The following is a 19,927-nucleotide window of genomic DNA, read 5'->3' on the forward strand; positions in this document are numbered from 1 at the left end:
TCATTGAAGGGCAGAGACCGGCAGGTAAATGATCCCTTGGGTTATTCACTCCACCTGAAGGTGTTTTGGGGGTGACTTTCAAGGTCTCTGGCCACCCCTACATCCCTACACCCCTGGGCCTGCTCCCTTGTGGGTAGCAGAGCTACTCTGATCATTCCAGGAGAGTGGCTCATGTGGCTATCTATATCCGATTCTATTCTTATGGCTCAGGCCCCCACATAATGGGAGACCGTGCCTTCCTGCTACTGCTGCTGAGGGTCAGTGGAATTCAGTCGTATGAGAATGGTATAATGGAGTCTGCCACATAAGAATGTCTTCACTGTACATAGCTCCCGATGATCACAGGAGAAAAGAGGGAGAAAAAAGCCCAGTCACAGTAAATCAACTGTCCATCACCCCTCAAACTCAGGTAATTGTTTGGTTTATAAGCAAACCCCCAAATGCAGGAGTTTGAAAAGACCAACTTTTCTTGAGAGGCTCAAAACTCCCCCTCTTGCTGCTCAATGGAGGGAAAGGCATTAGCTTCTCAGCTCTGGTCCTCACTCCCTGGGAGCTCGAGGGCATTGCCAGCTCCTGAAATGCATGTGCAGGGGATGCTGGTCTCCCCAGGCACAGTTGGCCCACGTTTCACTCCCATCTGCCGGCCATGGGGAAACGGGCACACCTGCTCTGCCTAATTTACATGGCAGCTGCACCATAGATCACTTCCATCCCGGTGCAGCCACATCCTGGCACTTCCTTCACATTAGGTACGCTGACTCTCTTCCAATGTTCATGGCCACAGACTCGTACCCAATATTGACAGTTAGGGGACAGAGGGTCACAGAATGAGGGGTTTTACAATAAATAATAGAGGATCTTGGGTCACTAAGAATTCTCAAGACTGGGAAGAATTCAGTGACGAAATTAATCCTGGCCTTCTCTTCACCTAGAATTCCATCTTCTCCTCTGATAATCCTAATTCTGGCTACAATTATTATTATTATTATTATGAATAGCTATTATTGAGATAGCCCTTTGAGTTCTTGCAAAGTGGATTACATATATTATCCCATCTGATCAAGGCCCAGCTGAAGAACCATTGCAGAATGCGAGTACACCCACCAGATGCTGGCCACCTGGGGCAGAATGCTGATTGCCTCACCCAAGTTACATCTTTATTCAGAAATGAAAATATGGCTCAGATACCCTGGAAATGACCAAAGGGCATGTCAGCTAGTCAGCTGCCTTACTTTCTCAGAAGAGACAGGATCCTCTTCTCCTTTCACGTGTTTTTGTGGTTCTACCCAAGCCTCCCATCTTTAGAAGAGGCCAGCAGACACTCCCTATCCAATCAGCCCCTTCTCCTTCTTGGTCTCTCCTATCCTGGGGCTCTGGCAGGAGCCTAGAAACAGCAAGCTATTTTTATTTATGATAGTGTCAGTGGGCCGGCCTCCGTCTAGACAGCTGGTATTATCATTCGAAGCCGTCCTGGAATTTGAAAGAGCGGTTTATTTCGGGAGAAGTCCAGGCTCCGAGATTATACAGCTCATAAAAACAAGATGGGAGTTGACACTGGAGCCTGGGGAGAACAAGGTAACAGCGTGGAGGTCAGACGCACTCACTGGTGTTGGACCGCAGGGTTGTTTTCATAGAAAACAAAGGCTGACTTCAGGGAAGGTCCCCCCCCACCCCCACCCCCACCTCGCTCAGTCTGGGCAGAGCAGGATCTCACACAATGGGACCTCAGAGGAGATGCTTAAGCAGTCGGAGAAGGCGGAAGGGACCAGAGTGGAGTCATCCCCGCTGGGAGTGGTGCTCCCTGGCGGGCTCCCATGATCCCAGGCCTGGGAAAGTTCAACGGGGCCGTCTGGGCCTGACACAGGCAGCGGGCCTGGGGGTCACTCCCTCTGCACGTGGACCCAGTCACAGGGGAGGGCAAGGGAATCCATGCTGGCTTTGGAGACGGAGGAGGCAGGTTAAAAACCTGGCCGTGTCGACCCTTCCTGGTTGGGCCTCAGTCTCTTCTTTGGTGTGAGTGGGCTACCCCTCCCAGCTCTGCACCTGCGCTCCCCGTCTTGGTCCCCACGGTTCTTCCAAGCAGAGACAAGAACTATTCCTGCAGTGTTCAGAGAGAGGATGGGAGGATTATGGGTTTAGAGAGAGGAGCAACCTTAAAGGTGATCTTCGTTTTATTATTTTTTCTCCAAGCCCCTTCACTTATTTATTTATTTTTTTGGAGGGGGAAGGTAAGGCAATTGAGGTTAAGTGACTTGCCCGGGGTCGCACAGTGTCTGAGGCCGGATTTGAACTCAGGTCCTCCTGACTCCAGGGCCGGTGCTGGACTCACTGCACCACCTAGCTGCCCCCAAGCCCCTTCATTTAGAAAGAAGGAAGCAGAAGGCCGAAGAGAAGTGACTTAGGACCATAGGACGACGACCCCAGAGCAGGACCTTGGAGAGCATCAAGGGTCATGGTTAGGAGGGGCTTTAGAGGTCATCTAGTCCAAACGCATCATTGTACAAATGAGAAGACTGAGGCACAGGTCTGTGCTCACACAGCTAATGAGCAGCATTCGAACTCAAGTCTTCCTGCCTCCAAGTCCAGGGTGCTATCCAGCTAAAAATCCCACCTTCTACAGACAGCCTTTCCCAGTCCTACTTAATCATAATGTCTTCCCTCTGAGACTAACTCCAGTTTATCTCATACATAGCTTGTCTGTACATAGCTGTTTGAATGTTGTGTCCCCCTGTTAGACTGTAAGCTCCTTGAGGGCAGGGACTGGCATTTGCCTTTCTTTGTCTCCTCAGAGCTTGGCACAGTGCCTGGCACACAGTAGGTGTTTAATAAATGCTTGTTGACTGACCAGTCGCTTTACCACACAGCCTCCCTAATCAGAGCAGTTCAGAGACACCCACCCCCCTTCCCTTCTCTGCTCCCTTTCAAGGCTGGGCTTTACGTTTTAAGCAGAAACTTCAGCCATAGGGAAGGGAGGCTAAAGAGAGGGTAGCAAGGATTAACAGAGACCCATGCGCCATGCCTGGCGTGGCTGGCCAGGAAGACACCAACGTGAGAGATTCAGCAAGGCAAACCTGGCTGGGGCTTGGTGACCCATTGCACGGGGTGGGCAGTGGGGAGATGAGGCAGTGGGGAACACCAGGGAGGGTTTCAAGTCTAGGAAACAGAACATAGGGTGGTCCCTTCTTAGGGAGTCAGTGTGGGACAGAGGGAGGAAAGCTGATTCAGGGGTCAGAGAAGATGGGTTCAAAGCCCACCTTTGATGCCTACAACTTTCGTGACTTTGAGTAAATGAGTTCGTCTCCCTAGGACTGAATTCTCCCATCTCTAAAATGAGGAGGTAACTTTTGAGCACCCTTCCAGAACCGCATCTATGGACCAGTTGTTTAGTTGTCCAAGTCTCCACGGCCCCATCTGGGGTTTTCTTGGCAGAGATCCTGGAGTGGTTTGCCATTTCCTTCTCCAGCTCATTTTACATGTGAGGAAACTGAGGCAAACAGGGCTAATTAAGCGACTTGCCTGGGGTTACACAGCTACTAAGTGTCTGAGGTTGGATTTGAACTCAGAAGATGAGTCTTCCTGACTCTAGTCTGGGCTCTCTAGCCACTGCACCACCTCGCTGCCCCATGGAGCAATTACTACAAGTCAGTTTTCTTCCCTGACCCTCTTGTAGGCTCCCCTGTTAAATGAATGGCCAGACTAGATGACCTCTAAGCAGAGCTGAAGCCAGGAAATGTTGTAAATCTGGGGCAAAAATAGCCAGCAGAAGGTCAGGAGAGGGGAGCGACCCAAACCTGTAGATGGTGTGGCCTGCTCCCTGAGGGAGTTGGGTCGGGGAGGAAGACCCTAAAAGAGAGATATCATGGCAGTGGAATCCCAAGGGTGGAGGCCTAAGGCAAGGAGTGAGGTCACACTGTGCAGGTTGATGGAAGACTCCAAGCTGCCAGGTGAACAGTCTTTGGACTGTCATGGAGATTAGGTAACCTCCTAATTTCAGTGCCCTGAGACAATGTCCCATTTGCCCTAGCCTAGTTATCCCTCTGCCTCTAAGGCCCTTTGGATTCTCAACCCCATGTTCCCATGCTTGTAAGGGGCAAAGGGCTTTCGATTCAAAACCAGAATGACACAAGCATTTACCTCTCAGCCAGGTGGTGTGGTGAACAGTACGCCGGACCTGACGTCAGGAAGACCTGAGTTCAAATCTAGACTGTGTGACCTGGGCAAAGCCCTTCGCTGCTCTCTGCCTCTGTCCCCTCACTGATAAAATGTAGATAATACCATAAACCTTGAAGGATTATTGTGATGATCAAATGAGATGTTTGTAAAGAGCTTTGCCAACCTTAAATCACGAGATACCTGCTGGCTATTAAAAAGAGCTAGACTGAGGGTAATAAGAGCTAACATTTATAAAACACCTGCTGTGTGCCGGGCACCGTGCCAAGCACTCAACAAATACGATCTTATTTGATCCTCACAGAGAGGTAGGTGCTATTATTACCACCCCCATTTTACAGTTGAGGAAACTGAGGCAAACAGAATTTTTTTTAACTGACATTCTCAGGGTCACAAAGTTTGGATGGGCCTGCAGGATTTGAACTCAGCTCTTTGTGATTCTCTACCCGCTACACCACTTAGATAGAGAGATGATGAGCAAAGCAGCCAGACAGGTAGAGGGGAGAGGCCAGACGCTGGCCGGCTGCTGACTCCAGTCTGGTTTCCTCTTTGTGGGGACGTAGCTGGACATAAAGGTCCTTTCCTGTTGCCTCCCGTTTGTTCAATTTTTCTCATCCTGCATCTCGAGTCCTCAGGACCAAGAGAAGCTAGAACTATTAAAATATTAATGCCTGGCCATCACAGGGCGCTTTTAAGTAGGTGAAATGCTTAAAATACAGCGTCTTGTTGGAACCTCGAAACCACCCTGTGGGGCAGCTACTGAAAGCATTATTATCTTCATGACTCAGACATGTGTCTCCAACCAATTCAAGAAGCATCCAAGAACCATTCACCACCCTGATGGCTTCCTAGGCCAAACTGAGAGCAGGTGCTCTCATTACCCCTATTTTAAAGGTGGGGAAACCAAGGCAAACCAAGGTGAAGTGACTTGCCCAGGGTCACCCAGCTGGGAAGTGTCTGAGGCTGGATTTCAGTTCAGGTCTTCTTGGCTCCAGGCCTGGCTCTCTATCCACCGAGCCACCTAGCATCCCCCAGGAATCCAAAGACCTGGGTTCAGATCTGATGGACAAGTCACTTAACCATTGTGAGACTCAGTTTCCTTTTCTGTAAAATAAGGAAGCCAGGCTAGACGAGGTCTCTACCATCTCTAGAGCTAGGAGCTCTCCAGAGTGGCAGCTTGTCACAGGGCTCGCTAGATATCTAATACTTCTCTGATACTAATAAGCATTTATTAAAGGCTTCCACTCTATTGGAAGCCTCTCGAGGGCAGGGACTATCTTTTGCCTCTTGGTATCCTCAGAGCTTAGCCCCGTGCCTGACACACAGTAGGTGATTAATCAATGTCTATTGATTTATTGATTACTGGGGCCAGGGGATAGGCCAAGTTCTTAGGATGCCAAAGGGAAGCAAGAACAGAGCCTGCACTCCCTCAGAAGACACATAGCTTTAGAATTTATATTCTAAAATGTAGAAGGTGTCTTTAGCATTCCAAATGGGGAGACGCCCCATCTATATCTGATACATGCAAGACCAGAAGGGGTTGTTATTCATCCTCCCTTCTGGAAGAGGATCGATCCTGACATCGGGGAGGTGATGTCGTGAGGCCTGAGGGATCGAAGGGAAGGAGGCTTGTGCAAGGTCACCAGCCTCACTTTAAAACCAAGGAGCTGGAGGCTCCAGGGAAGGCCCCCGCCAGAAGATGCAGCTTGAGCTTAAGGGCTTAGCACCATGCCTGGTGCATAGTGGGGCTTCATACCAGCTTGTTGCTTGCTTTGGTTTATGGAGACTGGATGGTCTAGGTGACTGAGAGTTCACATGACATCTCTGCTACTTGTGACCCATGTGATAAGTCCTCTGCAAGCCTTGGTTGCCTTTATCTGTAAGATAGAGAGGCTGGGCTAAGTAACCTCTAGGGTGCCTTCCAGCTCTAAATAGAAGGTCCTATGATTTCGGGAAGGCCTGGGCCCTTTCACCTCTGCTCCTCTGTAAAATGGGGCTAATCATGCCTGCAGGGCTGGAATGAGATAATGTCTGGAAAGGGTTTCTGAACTATCCCTTGTTGTTCTTATCAGGATGGTTACAGCAGAATAGCTTAACCAAACATGTGTGGGAGAGGGCCCACCTACTTCCCCTGGTGCTTCCAACCGAGCACATCAACTGAGTGGCTCCAAGAACAACAAGGAAGCTTCAGTGTCCATGGACTGTCAGGACCACACCATCAGCCTTGGGGAAACCAGGCAGGCCGGTTGGCAGCATCACTCCAGATGCAAAGAGACTAAGCAAACGGGCGGCTCCTATGAGACGCATTCCACGTGGAAGGGTCTGTGGAACACCTTGTGTCTCAGGGGGCTGGGGGCAGGTCTTGGAGAAAACTGGAGCTTGCCTGGGCGAAAGCCCGCCTGTTACTTTGCCTCAGTTTTCTCATCTGCAAAGTGGGGACCCAATGAAGGTCAGTACTCTGCGGACTCTTATGGACCTCTGACCTCATTCACGTGGGCATTCCTTCCAGGGAAGCCCAAGCCCTCTGTGTGTCTGCCCATCCCGTGTGGCCCCGGGGCTCTCAGGAAAACGTAGGACGCGGCTGGTGGGGGGAGACTTCGGCCGCCCTGTTTGTGAACTTTCTGCCTCCTGGTCTGTAAAATGAGGAGTCTGGATTCGGGGCCTGTGAGGTCCTCTTCAAGTCTAACTCAGGGGCCCCGGGATTCTTGGACTGTTAAAGCATCTTTCCAGTTCTCCATCTATGACCCTGTGTTCTTAAAGCATTGGGACCGAAGGGACCTCAGAGCCCACCTCCAACACCCCCCTCGTTTACAGCGGAAGAAACTGACGCCCAGGGAGGGGGAGGGATTTGGCCGATGTCCTAGAGGGTGGAATGTCCGCGGTGGGATTTGAACCCACTTCCTTGGCCCCCGGAGCCTTGGAGAGTAAGGGAGCATCTTTAACTAGGTGGGGCGGGGGAGGGAGTCTAGGATCCTGAGGTTCTTTGCCAGCTGCCCACGTGGGAAGGTCCGCAGCATCCCAAGGCCCCTCGGTCTTCTGGACGTGACCTCCCGAGGAGGCAGGTTCCCCTTCCCCCCCCGCAGAGGTCCCGGCCCGGATCCCAGCTCCCGGGGAAACGGCAGACCGAGGCGTTCTCAGGCCAGGGCGAGTCAAATTCCAGAGCCCCAGGAAAGGATGCGTTGCTTTCCGAGCGGACAAAACATTTCTGGCCCTTTCCGAAGGGGACTGAACACTCTGTCCACTTTGGCAGTGGCCGCCAGGATTCCTGGACGGACACAAGCGCGCTTTCACATGCAACAAGATTCATCACGCAGGCTCGGTCTCCTCCCCCCGTCCCCACCCGGCAGCCCCTCCCGGGCCCAGGGCAGCTCGGGGGAAGCTGCAGACAAGGATTTCCAAGAGGATTCAGGAAGAGCATCGCAAGTGCCTCTCTCCACTCCCTGGCTGGGTCCCCTCGGGGCTGCGGGGATTGCAAAACACACACGCGCGCACACACAGCACAACACACCCCGCCACCACCACCGAGCACACAGTTACACAACCACATACACCACACACACACATACACACAATCACACACAATTTTACCACCACACACGCAATCACATTTATGCACGCAATCGCAAACACAATTATCACCCACAATTACACACAGTCACATACATAAATTATACGCACAAATTATACACAATTATACACACAAACATACCACCACACACACAACTATGCACAATCACATACACAACTATATACATAATCACACGATCATAGAGCAGTCATACACGCAATAACACACAATCACATAGTCAATCATATAATAATCGCACAAGACATCACAACCACGTGCACAATCACACACAACCAGAGAAATGGGGGAAATGCGCCCCCTTCTTTCCTCTGACCCTGCCCCCATCACCTCATGCCTGGACTCCCACGACGGCTGCTGGGGGAGGGCGGGTCCTGCCTGTCCCAAGTCTCTCCCCGCTCCAGTCCATCCTCCATTCAGCCACTAATGTGGTTTTCCGGGTCTGGTCATGCCAACTCCCCCCCCCAATAGACTCCAGAGGCTTCCTGTCACCTCAGATTTGTCCGGTGAAAGATGGAATGGCTGCGGAAACAAAGATTCGATGTTCTGATAATATCGATTTATTAGAGCAATTGCCCCACAAAGTGGGGACTAGAGCCCTTCCTCAGCTCGGGGCTGGAACCTGAATACGGGGGGGAGAGACTTTAGACATTAAAAACCATTCATCAAAGAAGGCCAACTGATTAAAAGGAAATAATACAACGTCCCGCCGCAGGGATCAAATACAAAGTGCCCTGCTGCGCTTTCCAAGCCCTTCCTAACCCAGCGCCCTCCTACCTGCCCAGGCTTCTCACGCCTTACTTGCCACGCATAGTCTTTGATCCGGGGACACCGGCTTCTTGGCTTTTCCTGACACAAGACCCTCTACCTCTCTCCTCCAGCCATTCTCCCTGGCTGTCCCCCATGTCTGGAAGGCTCTCCCTCCTCACCTCTGCCCCACTGACCTCCCTGGCTTCCTTTAAGGAACTAAAATCCCCGCTTCTACAGGAAGCCTCCCCCAACTCCTCTTAATTCCAATGTCTTCTGTCTGTTAATTATTTCCTGTTTATCCGGTATAGAGCTTGCTTTGTATATATTTGCTTATATGTTGTCTCTTCTTTAGACTGTAAGCCCCTTGAGGGCAGGGGCTGTCTTTTGGCTCTTTTTCTATCTACAGTGCCTGGCACATAGTAGGTACTTAACAAATGTATATTGATTGTCTGACTGATCAAGAAGTAACCCCACACCTCAGGTGAGTCACTGAACCACTGAGCCCCCAACTTACCTCGTGTCACATGACAGGGTTTGCATTAGATGTTCTCGGAGTTCCTTTCTAGTTCTGGCATTCCCCGATGCTTCATGGAACAGGGAAGGAGCCCTTCCAGTCCACTCCAAGGAACTTCCAAAGACAATCTGAGAACTCCCAAAGGAAACTTTCGGTGTATATCATGGGGGGTTTACACCCCAGGTGGGGGGTGTAAAATACAGTAGGTACAGAAATGTGCGTGCCATAGAACATAATAAATTTGCTTTGTATATAATAAACACAGAAAATGTGCCTTGTATACAATAAACACATAACAAATGTCCTTTGTATACAACAAACACAGAAGAAACAAGCTCTGTATACAATAGACAAGAGAACATGAAAGTGGCTATGTGGCACAGTGTTTAGAGCACTTGACCTGGAAGTTCAAATCTGGCCTCAGACACTTCCTAGCTGTGTGATCTTGGGCAAGTCACTTAACCCTGTTTGCCTCAGTTTCCTTATCTGTAAAATAAGCTGGAGAAGGAAACGGCAAACCACTCCAGTATCTCTGCCAAGAAAACCCCAAATGGGGTCACAAGGAGTCAGATATGACTGAGATGAGTCAACAAAAATAACATGACAAAACCGGAAAAATGTGCTTTGTTTGTATACAGTAGACAGGCAAGAAAAGTCCTTTGTAAACAACAGACATATAATAGACATGTTTTGCATGCAGTGGGCATTTAGATGCCTTGTATACAATAGACACTTAGGGAATGTACTTTGCATACAGTAGGCATAGAATGCATTTATCATATTCTTGTATGCATGTAGTATAAACTTATTGTACATGAATAGTTTGTTTACAGTTGGCACTTAATAAGTATTTGCCACATTCAGTGAAAGGGTCATTATGGCAGAGATGTTTATCAGGTAACTGGCTCATTGAAATTCTAGCTACCTTTCCCAAGGTCAAGGTGAATCGAAGGAGACTGTCACTGGTGCCACTCAGCGGACCCTCTCCCACACAAAGGGATTGCCCGCCCCCCCAATGCAAGGCAGCAGGGCTTCCCAGACCCAGGGGCAGCAGGGCTCCCCAGGCCCAGGAGCAGCAGGGCTCCCCAGACCCAGAGACAGCAGGGTTCCCCAGGCCCAGGGGAAGGGGAGATGTGCCGGCGACCCACCCACCCACCCACCAAGGGCCTGGGACCACGTGCCTCTGGTCTGGGGGAGGGCAGGCTCCTTGTGAGCAGGAGGGGATAGGAAGGCGGCCGAGCCAAGGCATGAGCTGCAGAGGCCTGAACCCACTGGGGCGAGCTGAACTCTGGCAGGAAGAACGTTGCTAAACAGTAAGCAAGTTGTAAAAGAGAATTCAGACACAACATCTGGCAGCTGTTTCAAATAGTTCTCTGTCTGGAGGCCGGACGCGCCTGCAGCCGATTAAGGAAACAACATGTGTGGAAGCGGCTTTCTGCGAGGCCCCCCATCCCTACTTCTCCAGGGCCGGGATGAGCCCCATCCACTTCTGTGTGCGAGCTGTTGGGGAGCACCAGCTGTATGCAGGCCCCATGTACCTGGATGCAGAGATGGCAAACAGCCATCTCTGCCCTCAAGGAGCTTATAATCGACAAGGCTCTTAAGATCCGAGTTCAAATTTTGACACTAAGTACCCGGGAGCCTTTGGGCAGGTCACTTCCCCGCTCTGGGCCTCAGCTCCCCCACCTGTAAAACAGAGTAAATGATCTGCCTGGTCCCTTACTCAGAAATCTTTGATCCAGGGACGAGTTTGGTCTGGGACATGTTGAATTTGAGATAGTAGCGAGATACTCAGCCCCAGCCAGCATCTCCCGTTCTTTTCCTCAGAATTAAAAAACACAGACATCATTTTCTGCTGAGATCAATTTATGGAATTCTCAGTCAGAAAGCCACTTTGAAGATTCAAACCAACATCCCTTCGCCCCAAGAAAGCTGAGAGCGGATTCTAGGGCTCGAGCAGACTTCAGAGCTTGGCCAGTCAGATCCTCTGCTTTCTACAGAGGAGGAAACTGAGACCCAGAGAGGAAGGGCTTGCCTTCTTTGTCCACATGTGTACAGAGCTTCAAGTTTCAAAGGGCTTTCCCTACCTCATCTCATTCCATCCTTGAGGTGGGCGCTATTATTATCCCGTTTTACAGATAAGCAAAGTAAAGTTAGGAAAGGTTGAGGGAATTACCGGGAGGTGGCCAGCTCTGGTCTTCTGATTCCAAAGCCAGCTCACCTTTCCTCATACCATGACTGCCCATGAGAGGAGAAGTGTGGGTCTAATTTACCCGCATCGAACTCCCGTAGGAAGGCTTCGGCCGGCCTTGTTGGCTTTTCCAGCGGCTGCACCCCTCCCGGCCTGAACCCCCCAAGTTCTCCAGGGCATGTGCCAATGCCCTGTTTGACAGCAGTCAGCATTCAAGAGCTGCCTTGGACTTAAGTCTTCTTTCTCTTCTGCTCACTCAATGGGCAAGGGTTTGAGTGTCCCTGACTGGCAAGCACCAGTCTGAGTGGCTGGACTTCATCCATGAAGCCCCCCGAGCTGCACATGCCCCTCAGAAGCTTCCCTGTGCATCTGTCGTTAATGATTTCATGTGAAAATCCCAAACAGGATTACAGCCAGGCGCTCCTTAGGGAATAACCCCAAGAACAATTCCAGAGGGAAAAAGGGACCAAGTATTTACGTGGTACCTACTATGTGCCAGGCACTGCAGTAAGTGCTTTACTAATATCACCCCATTTGTTCTCACACAACCTCGGGAGGGACGTGCTGTTATTACTGAGGTTAGGTGGCTTGCCCAGGGTCACAAATCTGGGTCTCCCTGGCTCCAGGCTTAGCATTCTCTACTCTGTGCCATCTTGCTGCGCATGACTGTGCCAGAGTCCAGTTTTTATGTAGGTGCCTACCCAGCCTTCTGCCTGGTGGGGGAGTGTCCTGGTTATCTCCAGTACCAAGGGCACCTGGGTACATGGCACCGTCTGAGTCGCTGGGTCAGATGGGCACAGAAAACCAGTCTTCCCTCCACCCCCACAAGTGTGTTCAGCTTTGTGCTGGGTCATCCCTGGCCTTAATGACTTAAGGGCAACTCAGGACAAGCAGTGCCTTGCATGCAGTAAGCACTTAATAAATGCTCATTGGCTTCTCGTCATTGACAGGCCACCATGAATGGGTGGAGATCAGCCCCTTTGAAGGGAATGCCTACAATGCTGACATCCCATATTGGTACTTATCAAAACTTGTACTTGGGGGATGATTTCAAAATCTCCTCCCGAAAGAGCCAATGGGGCAGGGAGTTGGGACAAATCCTAGATGAACTGCTCCCAGACTCAGAAATTTAGAGCTGGAAGAGAACCCAGAGGGTGTCCACTCCAAGTCTGTTTTACAGATGGAGAAACTGAGGTCCAGGCACTTGCCCAAGGTCATACAGGTCATAAGCTGCATTAGAATCCAGAGCCTCTGACTCTCAAGCTAACACTTCCCATTCTATCTCTATTATAGATGGTAGGGACCTCCAAGATCACCTAATCCAACCTCTGGACTGTATAGATGAGGAAGCAGTAGCATTTATTAGCACCTACTATGTGCAGGGCAGCAAGGCGGTGCAGCGGAGAAGACCTGAGTTCAAATCCAGCCTCAGATCCTTACTAGCTGTCAAGTCACTTGACCCTGTTTGCCTCAGTTTCCTCCTCTGTCCAATGATCTGGAGGAAATGGCGAGCCACTCCAGTGACTCTGCCTAGAAGACCCCAAATGGGTCATGAAGAGTCAGGCGTGACTGAACAACAACAGAGCATGCAGGCCAGTGGAACAGCAGAGTTCAGTGACTGGCCCAGGGTCACCTGGTGAGAACTATGATTGGAACCCAGAGCCTTGAGCTCTGAATCCAGCTCTCCTTCCCTCCTGGCATAGCCATGAGGCAGAGGAAGCCCAGAGACGCAGGGCGGCCAGTGCTTACCAACCCCCGTCTAGCTGGGGGATGCTCCCCCACCCCACCCCCCACAAGAATATCCAAGCAGGAACCTGGCTCCGCCAGACTCTCTAAAGAAGGAAGAAAATCTCCAGCTATGCATTCGAGTTCTCCTCTCCTTTAAAAGTGAATAAAAAGGGTACATTGAGAAATCTCCCGGGCAGGGAGAAGCCGGCAGAGGGGCTGTTTCTGAGGCCCGACAGCCCGGCTGGGCCTGCCAAGCAGCTGAGTCCATGAGAAAAGCCCAGGAAGGGAGAGCAGGCTGATTCATGAGGGCTGCTTGAGGCAGGACCTCATTTGTTGATTCTCCGGCCCGATCCCATCTCATGACTTCCTCCCCGGTTGCCATGGTGCCATCCATAAAACAGAACACAACTCCCAGCCCCCTCATAGGTCATTTATTTCAAATATTCCCTGCAGCTCGAATCCAACCATGTTTGGGTGTCTGGGCCCGAGCGGGGCCTGCCTGCTCCGTCTTGGGCCCCCTCCCCAGCACGGTTTATGGTTCAGCCGAGTCCACATTCCACATCTCCAGAAAGAGAGAGCCCGGGAAGGGCCAGGGACAGGAGGCAGGCCGTGGACATGAGCAGGATGGACAAGAGACGGCAACGTTTCCCATCTATGGCCAGGCCGAGGGGCCGCTACCTGCACCAGGGCAGTGCAGGGGCAGAAGAGGAGGCAGCCTGGTGGTGCTCGGCAGCGTTCATTCCAGCCACACGTGCCAAGTCGCTCAGATGGTTTTATGAACACAGCTCCTTTCAAACACAGAGCCCCGCTGCACAAGAAGCCTCCCGGCTGAACAAAAAGTCTTCTTTTCCTTTATGCCAGCGCCCCCCACCACCACCCCCAGCTTTCCCCCGCCCCGCCCCCTCCCTTCCCTTCTCCTTTCAAATGAGCTCCTGTTCTACGGCAACCCAGACATGAACTCCAACCTAAAAATAATCCGAGACCACCCTTTCCCCCACTCCCTCCCCTGAAACGTCTGGAACAGGCAATATTTGAATTTTCGGCCTCACAGGCAGAACTCTGCCCTCCTCCCCCGGCCCCACCTTCCCCCATCTCCAACTCACTGAAGACTAAACTCGTTGGGGGTATGGAGTCTTCTGCACTCAGGAGCAGCCATCATAGATCCAACAAATGTTTATTAAGCTCCTACTATGTGCCTGGCACTGTACTGGGCACTGGGAATGCAAAAATAAATTATATATATATATATATATTAAATTTAAAATTAAAAAAAATTTTAAAATAAATTAAAAAAACCTCAGTCCCTGCTCTCAAGGAGTCAACAGTCTATGGAGGGGGCCGAACATAGACACAAAAGAGATGCTAATTTCAGGAGAGGAAAGGAAGGAAACATTAAGTGCCTACTATGTGTCAGGGACTGTGCTAAGCGCTTTATAAAAACTTTATTTGATCCTCCCAACCCCGTGAAGTAGATGCTGCTATTATCCCCATTTTTACAGTTGAGGAAACTGAGGCAGAGAAAAGTTAAGTGACCTACCCAGGGTCACACAGCTCGTCAGGGTCTGAGGCTGCATTTGAACTCAGGTCTTCCTGACTCCGGGCCCAGTACTCTGTCTGCTGCGCCAAGCTAGCTGTCCCCAGCTTCCATTTGTTCAGTATGTATGTATATCCCCATTTTACAGTCAGAGAAATTGAAACCTTCTGCAGAAGTTAAGTGACTTGCCCAGGGTCACACAGCTCGTCAGGGTCTGAGGCTGCATTTGAACTCAGGTCTTCCTGACTCTAGGCCCAGATGCACCAAAAGTAACTGGGGACAGCAGGAAAGGGCCTGTGTGGAAGGCAGCCCACGAGCTGTGCTTTGGGAAGGAAGGTGGGTGAACATGCCAGGGTAAGGGAACCGTGTCGTGCAAAGGCTGGAGGGGAGAAATTACATCCCAGCAAGGACCCAGCTATGCTGAGACTGTCGGCCTCGATCACTGAGGGCACGAAGGGGAGGAACAGCAGACAGACCAAGAGAGGGGGTGGTAACAGCTCTCGTTACCATCTATACTGAGCCACGAAGTTCACTCGGACTCTGACTGGGTGGGTGGGAGCCATACTGTGGAAGGCTTTAAAAGCAGAACTGAGAAGGTTACCTCTTGTCTGAGGGGCAACATAGAAGCCCCCAAAGAGGACGTTTTAAAATAAGGGAATGATGTGGTCAGATGTTGGAAGGATAGGGGGCAAGGTGGAGGCAGGGAGCCAATCAGCAGCCTCTTCCCTTTACCTGCCTCACCTCTCCATTCTCCCAAAGGTCAAGGGCTGATTCTGGCAGGTCAAGGGTCATGTCACGGGGACCCCCCCATCCCCAAGACCCAAAGAGAAAGCATCCGAATGAATTCAAATTTAATAAACATTTTTTATTAGGTTACTGAGTATTCTCTACAGCCATAAAATAGAAAGGAGTTTTAAAACCGAACAAAGCAATTATGTACTGGGAAGGCGATACAGGGGGAAGGGGCTGAACCTGAAACGAGAGGGGCGGGGGGGGGGGGGGGGGAAGAGAGTGACATTGCAACATTTCCAGCATTGGTGGAAGACAATCGGGGCCAGGCATCCAATGATGGACTCTATGGTGAATTCTCTCTCGAGTGTGTCCCACCCTGGAACAGAAATGAGGAAAAGACCTATCATCTGAAAAGGGGTGTGTGTGTGTATGTGTGTGTTTTTCTCTTCTTTAAAAAAATAGCAACAGCAACAAACAGTAACGGTTTGGGGGGAGGCGATTTTGACTCCCCACTCGGGCTTGGCACCAATTCTATGCTTTTAAAAATAGACTCTCCAAGTAGAATTTTTTTTTTAAAAAAAGGTATCCAACAGCAGCTGTTCAAAACATCTCTTACATAGACATATATATATATATATTAAACATTTTAAACAAATAAAGTCATCTATTGTACCTGTACAGAACTGAACCAAAAGTTGGATTCCAAAACTGATTTCAAAGTTAATAAAATGTGCAAAATAAAGGGGTGGGGATGGAGGGGGGGGCACCGCATCTTGGCCTGCACCGTGGAGGAACTGCCAGGAAGGCAGGGCTCTAAGTGACCAGGGAAGCTTAGATGTTGGGTCTGCTCTCTGAGGCAGGACCAATCTTCCAGACACTCCATTCTGGCTTGGGGGGATGATGGCAAAGAATCAGACCATTGCCTGCCTGCCCTCCCTCCCTTCCTCTTCTCTCTCTCTCTCTCTCTTTTTTCCCAATGGAGAAAGTACCAAAAAATGTACTTTTTCTCAGATTCCCAAAGCTGGGGAGGACGATGATGATGGCAGCCTAGCTGAGATGCTTAAACAACGTGAGGACAAAAACCCGTCACGACAGCATGTCTAATTATTCTGGGCAAGGTGGTCCGGCCAAGAGGTAAGAGGTGATGGAGAAAGAGGCTGGCAGGCTGTTAAGAGCTGCTACGGAGGACCATGGAAGGCATCACTATTGCACGTGAAAACTGTAGCCAGAGGAAGGAGCTGTCCCGGCAAGCTTCTGGCCCAGCCCGAACCTCCCCTTGGAGTTACAGGCCAAGATAACAAAAACCACCCACCAAAGAAGCCCTCATACCTAGGCCGCTTGGCCAAGGACAAGTGAGACAGCGCATGGCGGGGGGCGGAAGGTGGGGGAGAGCAACAAGACACACATTGGAGAGAAAGGGCTATGTTTTCCTTCTATGTGGAATAAATAAATTGATTTTTGTTGGTGAAAGAATAAATACAGAGTACAGGGTGAGACGACGTCTTAGGGAATGACACTAGTTGCTTTCCGGCCTTTTTCCAGGGTCCCACACTCTTTTCTTTCTGGCTTTCTTTTTTTAAGTGTCCAGAATGAGTTTTTGGCATTGTCAGCTTTAGTAGTGGCAGCATTTCCTGCGCAGGAGCGACCCACGGGCTTCCACGCTCGCCACCCAAGGGAAGCCATCGGTCAATTTCCAAGCACCCTTCCTGGCCTCCTTATTGCCAGGATGGCTTCTTTGCCCCAACTGGCCATCGTGGAGCCCTGGAATCCTCTGGAGACGACGTCTTGTCCTGTTGGGGCAGAAGCCACGGGCGCCATACTGCCACCTCTGGAGCTGACCGAGACACACCTTATTACTTCTGTAGAAAAAAAGTCTCTTTTTTAAGAAGGGAAAATGAAATCCAAATACACCAAGGACACTCGTCCGCCCATACTCCAAGAGGCCATTTCCGAAGGATGAGGACTAGATGAGCCTGCTTTTAGGGTCTGTCTTTATCTGGCGGAAGACTGGGGTGCAAGAAAAGATGAGGAAATCTTGGCTCGTGAGGTCGGAACAGCCAGATGAAGGAAGAAGGGAGTCTGGTAGGGCGTGGGCAGGGTAGAGAGGGGCTGTGGACCCCAGTGGCGGCTCAGTGGGTTCGCACAGTTGGATTTCCTGATTCCTGCTCCCAGATGGCTGCAGGCTTTGAGCTGGTGCATCACTGGTAGAGAAGGTAGCCTTTAAGGGATGCTGGCAGGGGCAGGGCATGGATCTCACTCAGGCGCTCCTTCCCAAGGGCGAGGCGGACAGACCGGCGGCAGAGGTCCATCAGAGGCAGTGGTTCAGCTGGGGAGAGAGAGAGAGAGAGAGAGAGGAGAGAGGAGAGAGGAGAGAGAGGGAGAGAGAGAGAGAGAGGAGGGAGAGAGAGACACAGAGAGAGACAGACAGACAGAGAGAGACAGGGAGAGAGGAGAGACAGAGAGAGACAGAGAGAGAGGGAGGAGAGAGAGAGAGAGGAGAGAGACAGAGAGAGAGAATGAGAATGAGAATGAATATATACATACATATATATATATACACACACACATACACACACACACACACACACCTGGTTACTGCACAGTAATTGTAATGCCTGCTTTCCTGACTGGCTCCCCAATTCCAAGAGTTGACACCTTATGATAGACTAACAGACCAAGCCATAGAACCCTACGGAGACAATGGCTCCCCAGAGGGTACTTCTGGCAGACGCTGGCATTCAGACTCTAGGACAGGCCGGAGGCAGCTGGGAGAGGGAGCTGCCCTGCCAGGGAGGCACCAGGCTTGTCCCTCACCCTGGTGCTGCACGGCCGCTTCTCAAGGGCACCGTAAAGGGAAACCAGCTGCTGTGGACTGTCTGGTAAGATCTTTGGACCCCTTTCTCAGATTCGTGTTTTTAAATATAGAATTAAAATACAAAAGATTATAAAGGAAACCAGTTATATTGAAATAAAGACATTATTTTTCCCCACTCAGATTCAGGCTCTCTCCTGAGATCTACCCACAGACCAAGCCTCAGGGGGTCTGTGGACCTCAGGTTATGAACTCCTGCTTCCATCTCTTAACACAATTGTCCTGAATGAGAAGAGGAGGCAACTAGGTTAGGTTAGGATGGAGCCTGAGGTCCCTTTCCATCTTGTAACCCAGCTACCTTGAATAAAAAGGAGATGTAACTAGGTGGCACAGCGGATAGAGGGAAGAAGCATTTATTAAGTGCCTACTGTGTGCTAGGCACTATGCTAAGCTCTTTATGAATACTATCTCATCGGATCCTCTCAACAATCTTAAGGGGTAGGTGCTACATTATCTCCATTTTGCAGGTGAAGAAATTGAGTCGGGCAGAGGTGAAGTGACTTGCCCAGGGTCTCACAGCTAGTAAGCATCTGAGGCCGCATTTGAACTCGGGTCTTCCTGACTCCAAGCTCAATATTCTAGATAATAATAATATTAACATTAATGATAATGATAGCTAACATTTATGCAGTACCTACTGTGTGCCAGGCACTGTGCTAAATACTTTATAAGGATAATTTCATTGGATCCTCACAACCACCCTGGGAGGCAGGACGCTGAGGCAGAGATGAAGTGACTCGTCCACGGTCACACAGCTAATAAGTGTCTGAGGTGGGATTTGAGCTCGGCTCTTCCTGACCCCAGGCCCGCCTCTATCCGCCATGCCGCCGAGCTGCCCACAGACAGACTTGGAATCAGGAAGGACCTGAGTTTAAATCTGACAGCTGCATGACCTGGGCGAGTCACCTCCGCCGTCTGCTTCAGATGCCTCGTCCATAAAACAGGGGTGCCGACAATGCGCCAGAAGTCTAGAGGGGACTCCGCACATCTTAAAGCACTAATGGTCTTATCACAGGCGCCAGAGAAGGTGCAAGGTGGGGCAGGAGCGCCCGTCCAAGGGTCCCACGTGTGACCTGACAAGCACCTGCCTCCACCTTCCCTCTGGGCACACCCACCGATGTTCTCTGAGCCGCCTTCTCAAGGGCCACGGTGACACACAGAGGGGGTGCGCCCTGGAGAGGCCCTGGAGCCGCCACGCTGGAAGGGGGGGCTCCATCTGTCTGCTTGGCCACGGAGGGCAGACATAGGGATGATGGGGGGCACCCACAAAGAGATCCACCGAGGTTTGACGTCACCACTTAGAAACACTTCCTAAGACTAGAAGCAGCTGCGCTGGGAGGAAGTGGGTCCCCCAAGACCGGAGGACTGCTTTAATCAATCAATCCACATTTATTAAGTGCCTACTCTGTGCCTGGCACTGTGCCAAGTGCTATGCCCTTGTGGGGACACCGTAGAAGATTCTTTTGGGGGAGACAGGGTGGATAGAAATGCCAGCTGAGGGCTGCCCCTTCTCAGCATCTGTGATTCTGCAGCTGGCTGGCCAAACAAAATGAAATCTCAAGTCCAGATTCGACCATCCCTTTCAGCATCAAGCATTTATTAGACACCAACTGTGTGCCAGGCACCGTGTTAGGTGCCGGGGATACAAGGAGAGAAAAGGAACCTTTCCTGTCCTCAGAGAGTTTACGGTCTATTGCCACTCCCCTCTTTTCCCAGGAGTTCCAGGGAAGATCAGCAGGAGTCCGCCCAGCCCTGGAGGCTCCAGGCCAGCACAGAAGCCCCGAGGACTGCACACAACCTGTTCTAGCAGGGGCCTTCCCACCCCGCACGGCCTGGCTGGGCTCCTAGTG

At 50.9% G+C, this 19,927-nt stretch overlaps 1 protein-coding gene across 1 annotated transcript in view; it reads right to left on the reverse strand.

Annotated features, from left to right (window-relative positions):
- Positions 1-15,317: 15,317 nt before the first annotated feature.
- SPSB1 (splA/ryanodine receptor domain and SOCS box containing 1) overlaps positions 15,318-19,927 on the reverse strand; it is an 82,217-nt gene continuing 77,607 nt past the window's right edge. The window contains exon 4 of the mRNA XM_036743094.1: positions 15,318-17,531. Within this exon, the coding sequence (XP_036598989.1) occupies positions 17,404-17,531 (128 nt within the window). The 3' untranslated portion in view covers positions 15,318-17,403. The remainder of the gene's footprint in view (positions 17,532-19,927) is intronic.

Source organism: Trichosurus vulpecula, chromosome 2 (assembly GCF_011100635.1).
Source record: "Trichosurus vulpecula isolate mTriVul1 chromosome 2, mTriVul1.pri, whole genome shotgun sequence".
In the NCBI taxonomy this organism is placed as follows: Eukaryota; Metazoa; Chordata; class Mammalia; order Diprotodontia; family Phalangeridae; genus Trichosurus; species Trichosurus vulpecula.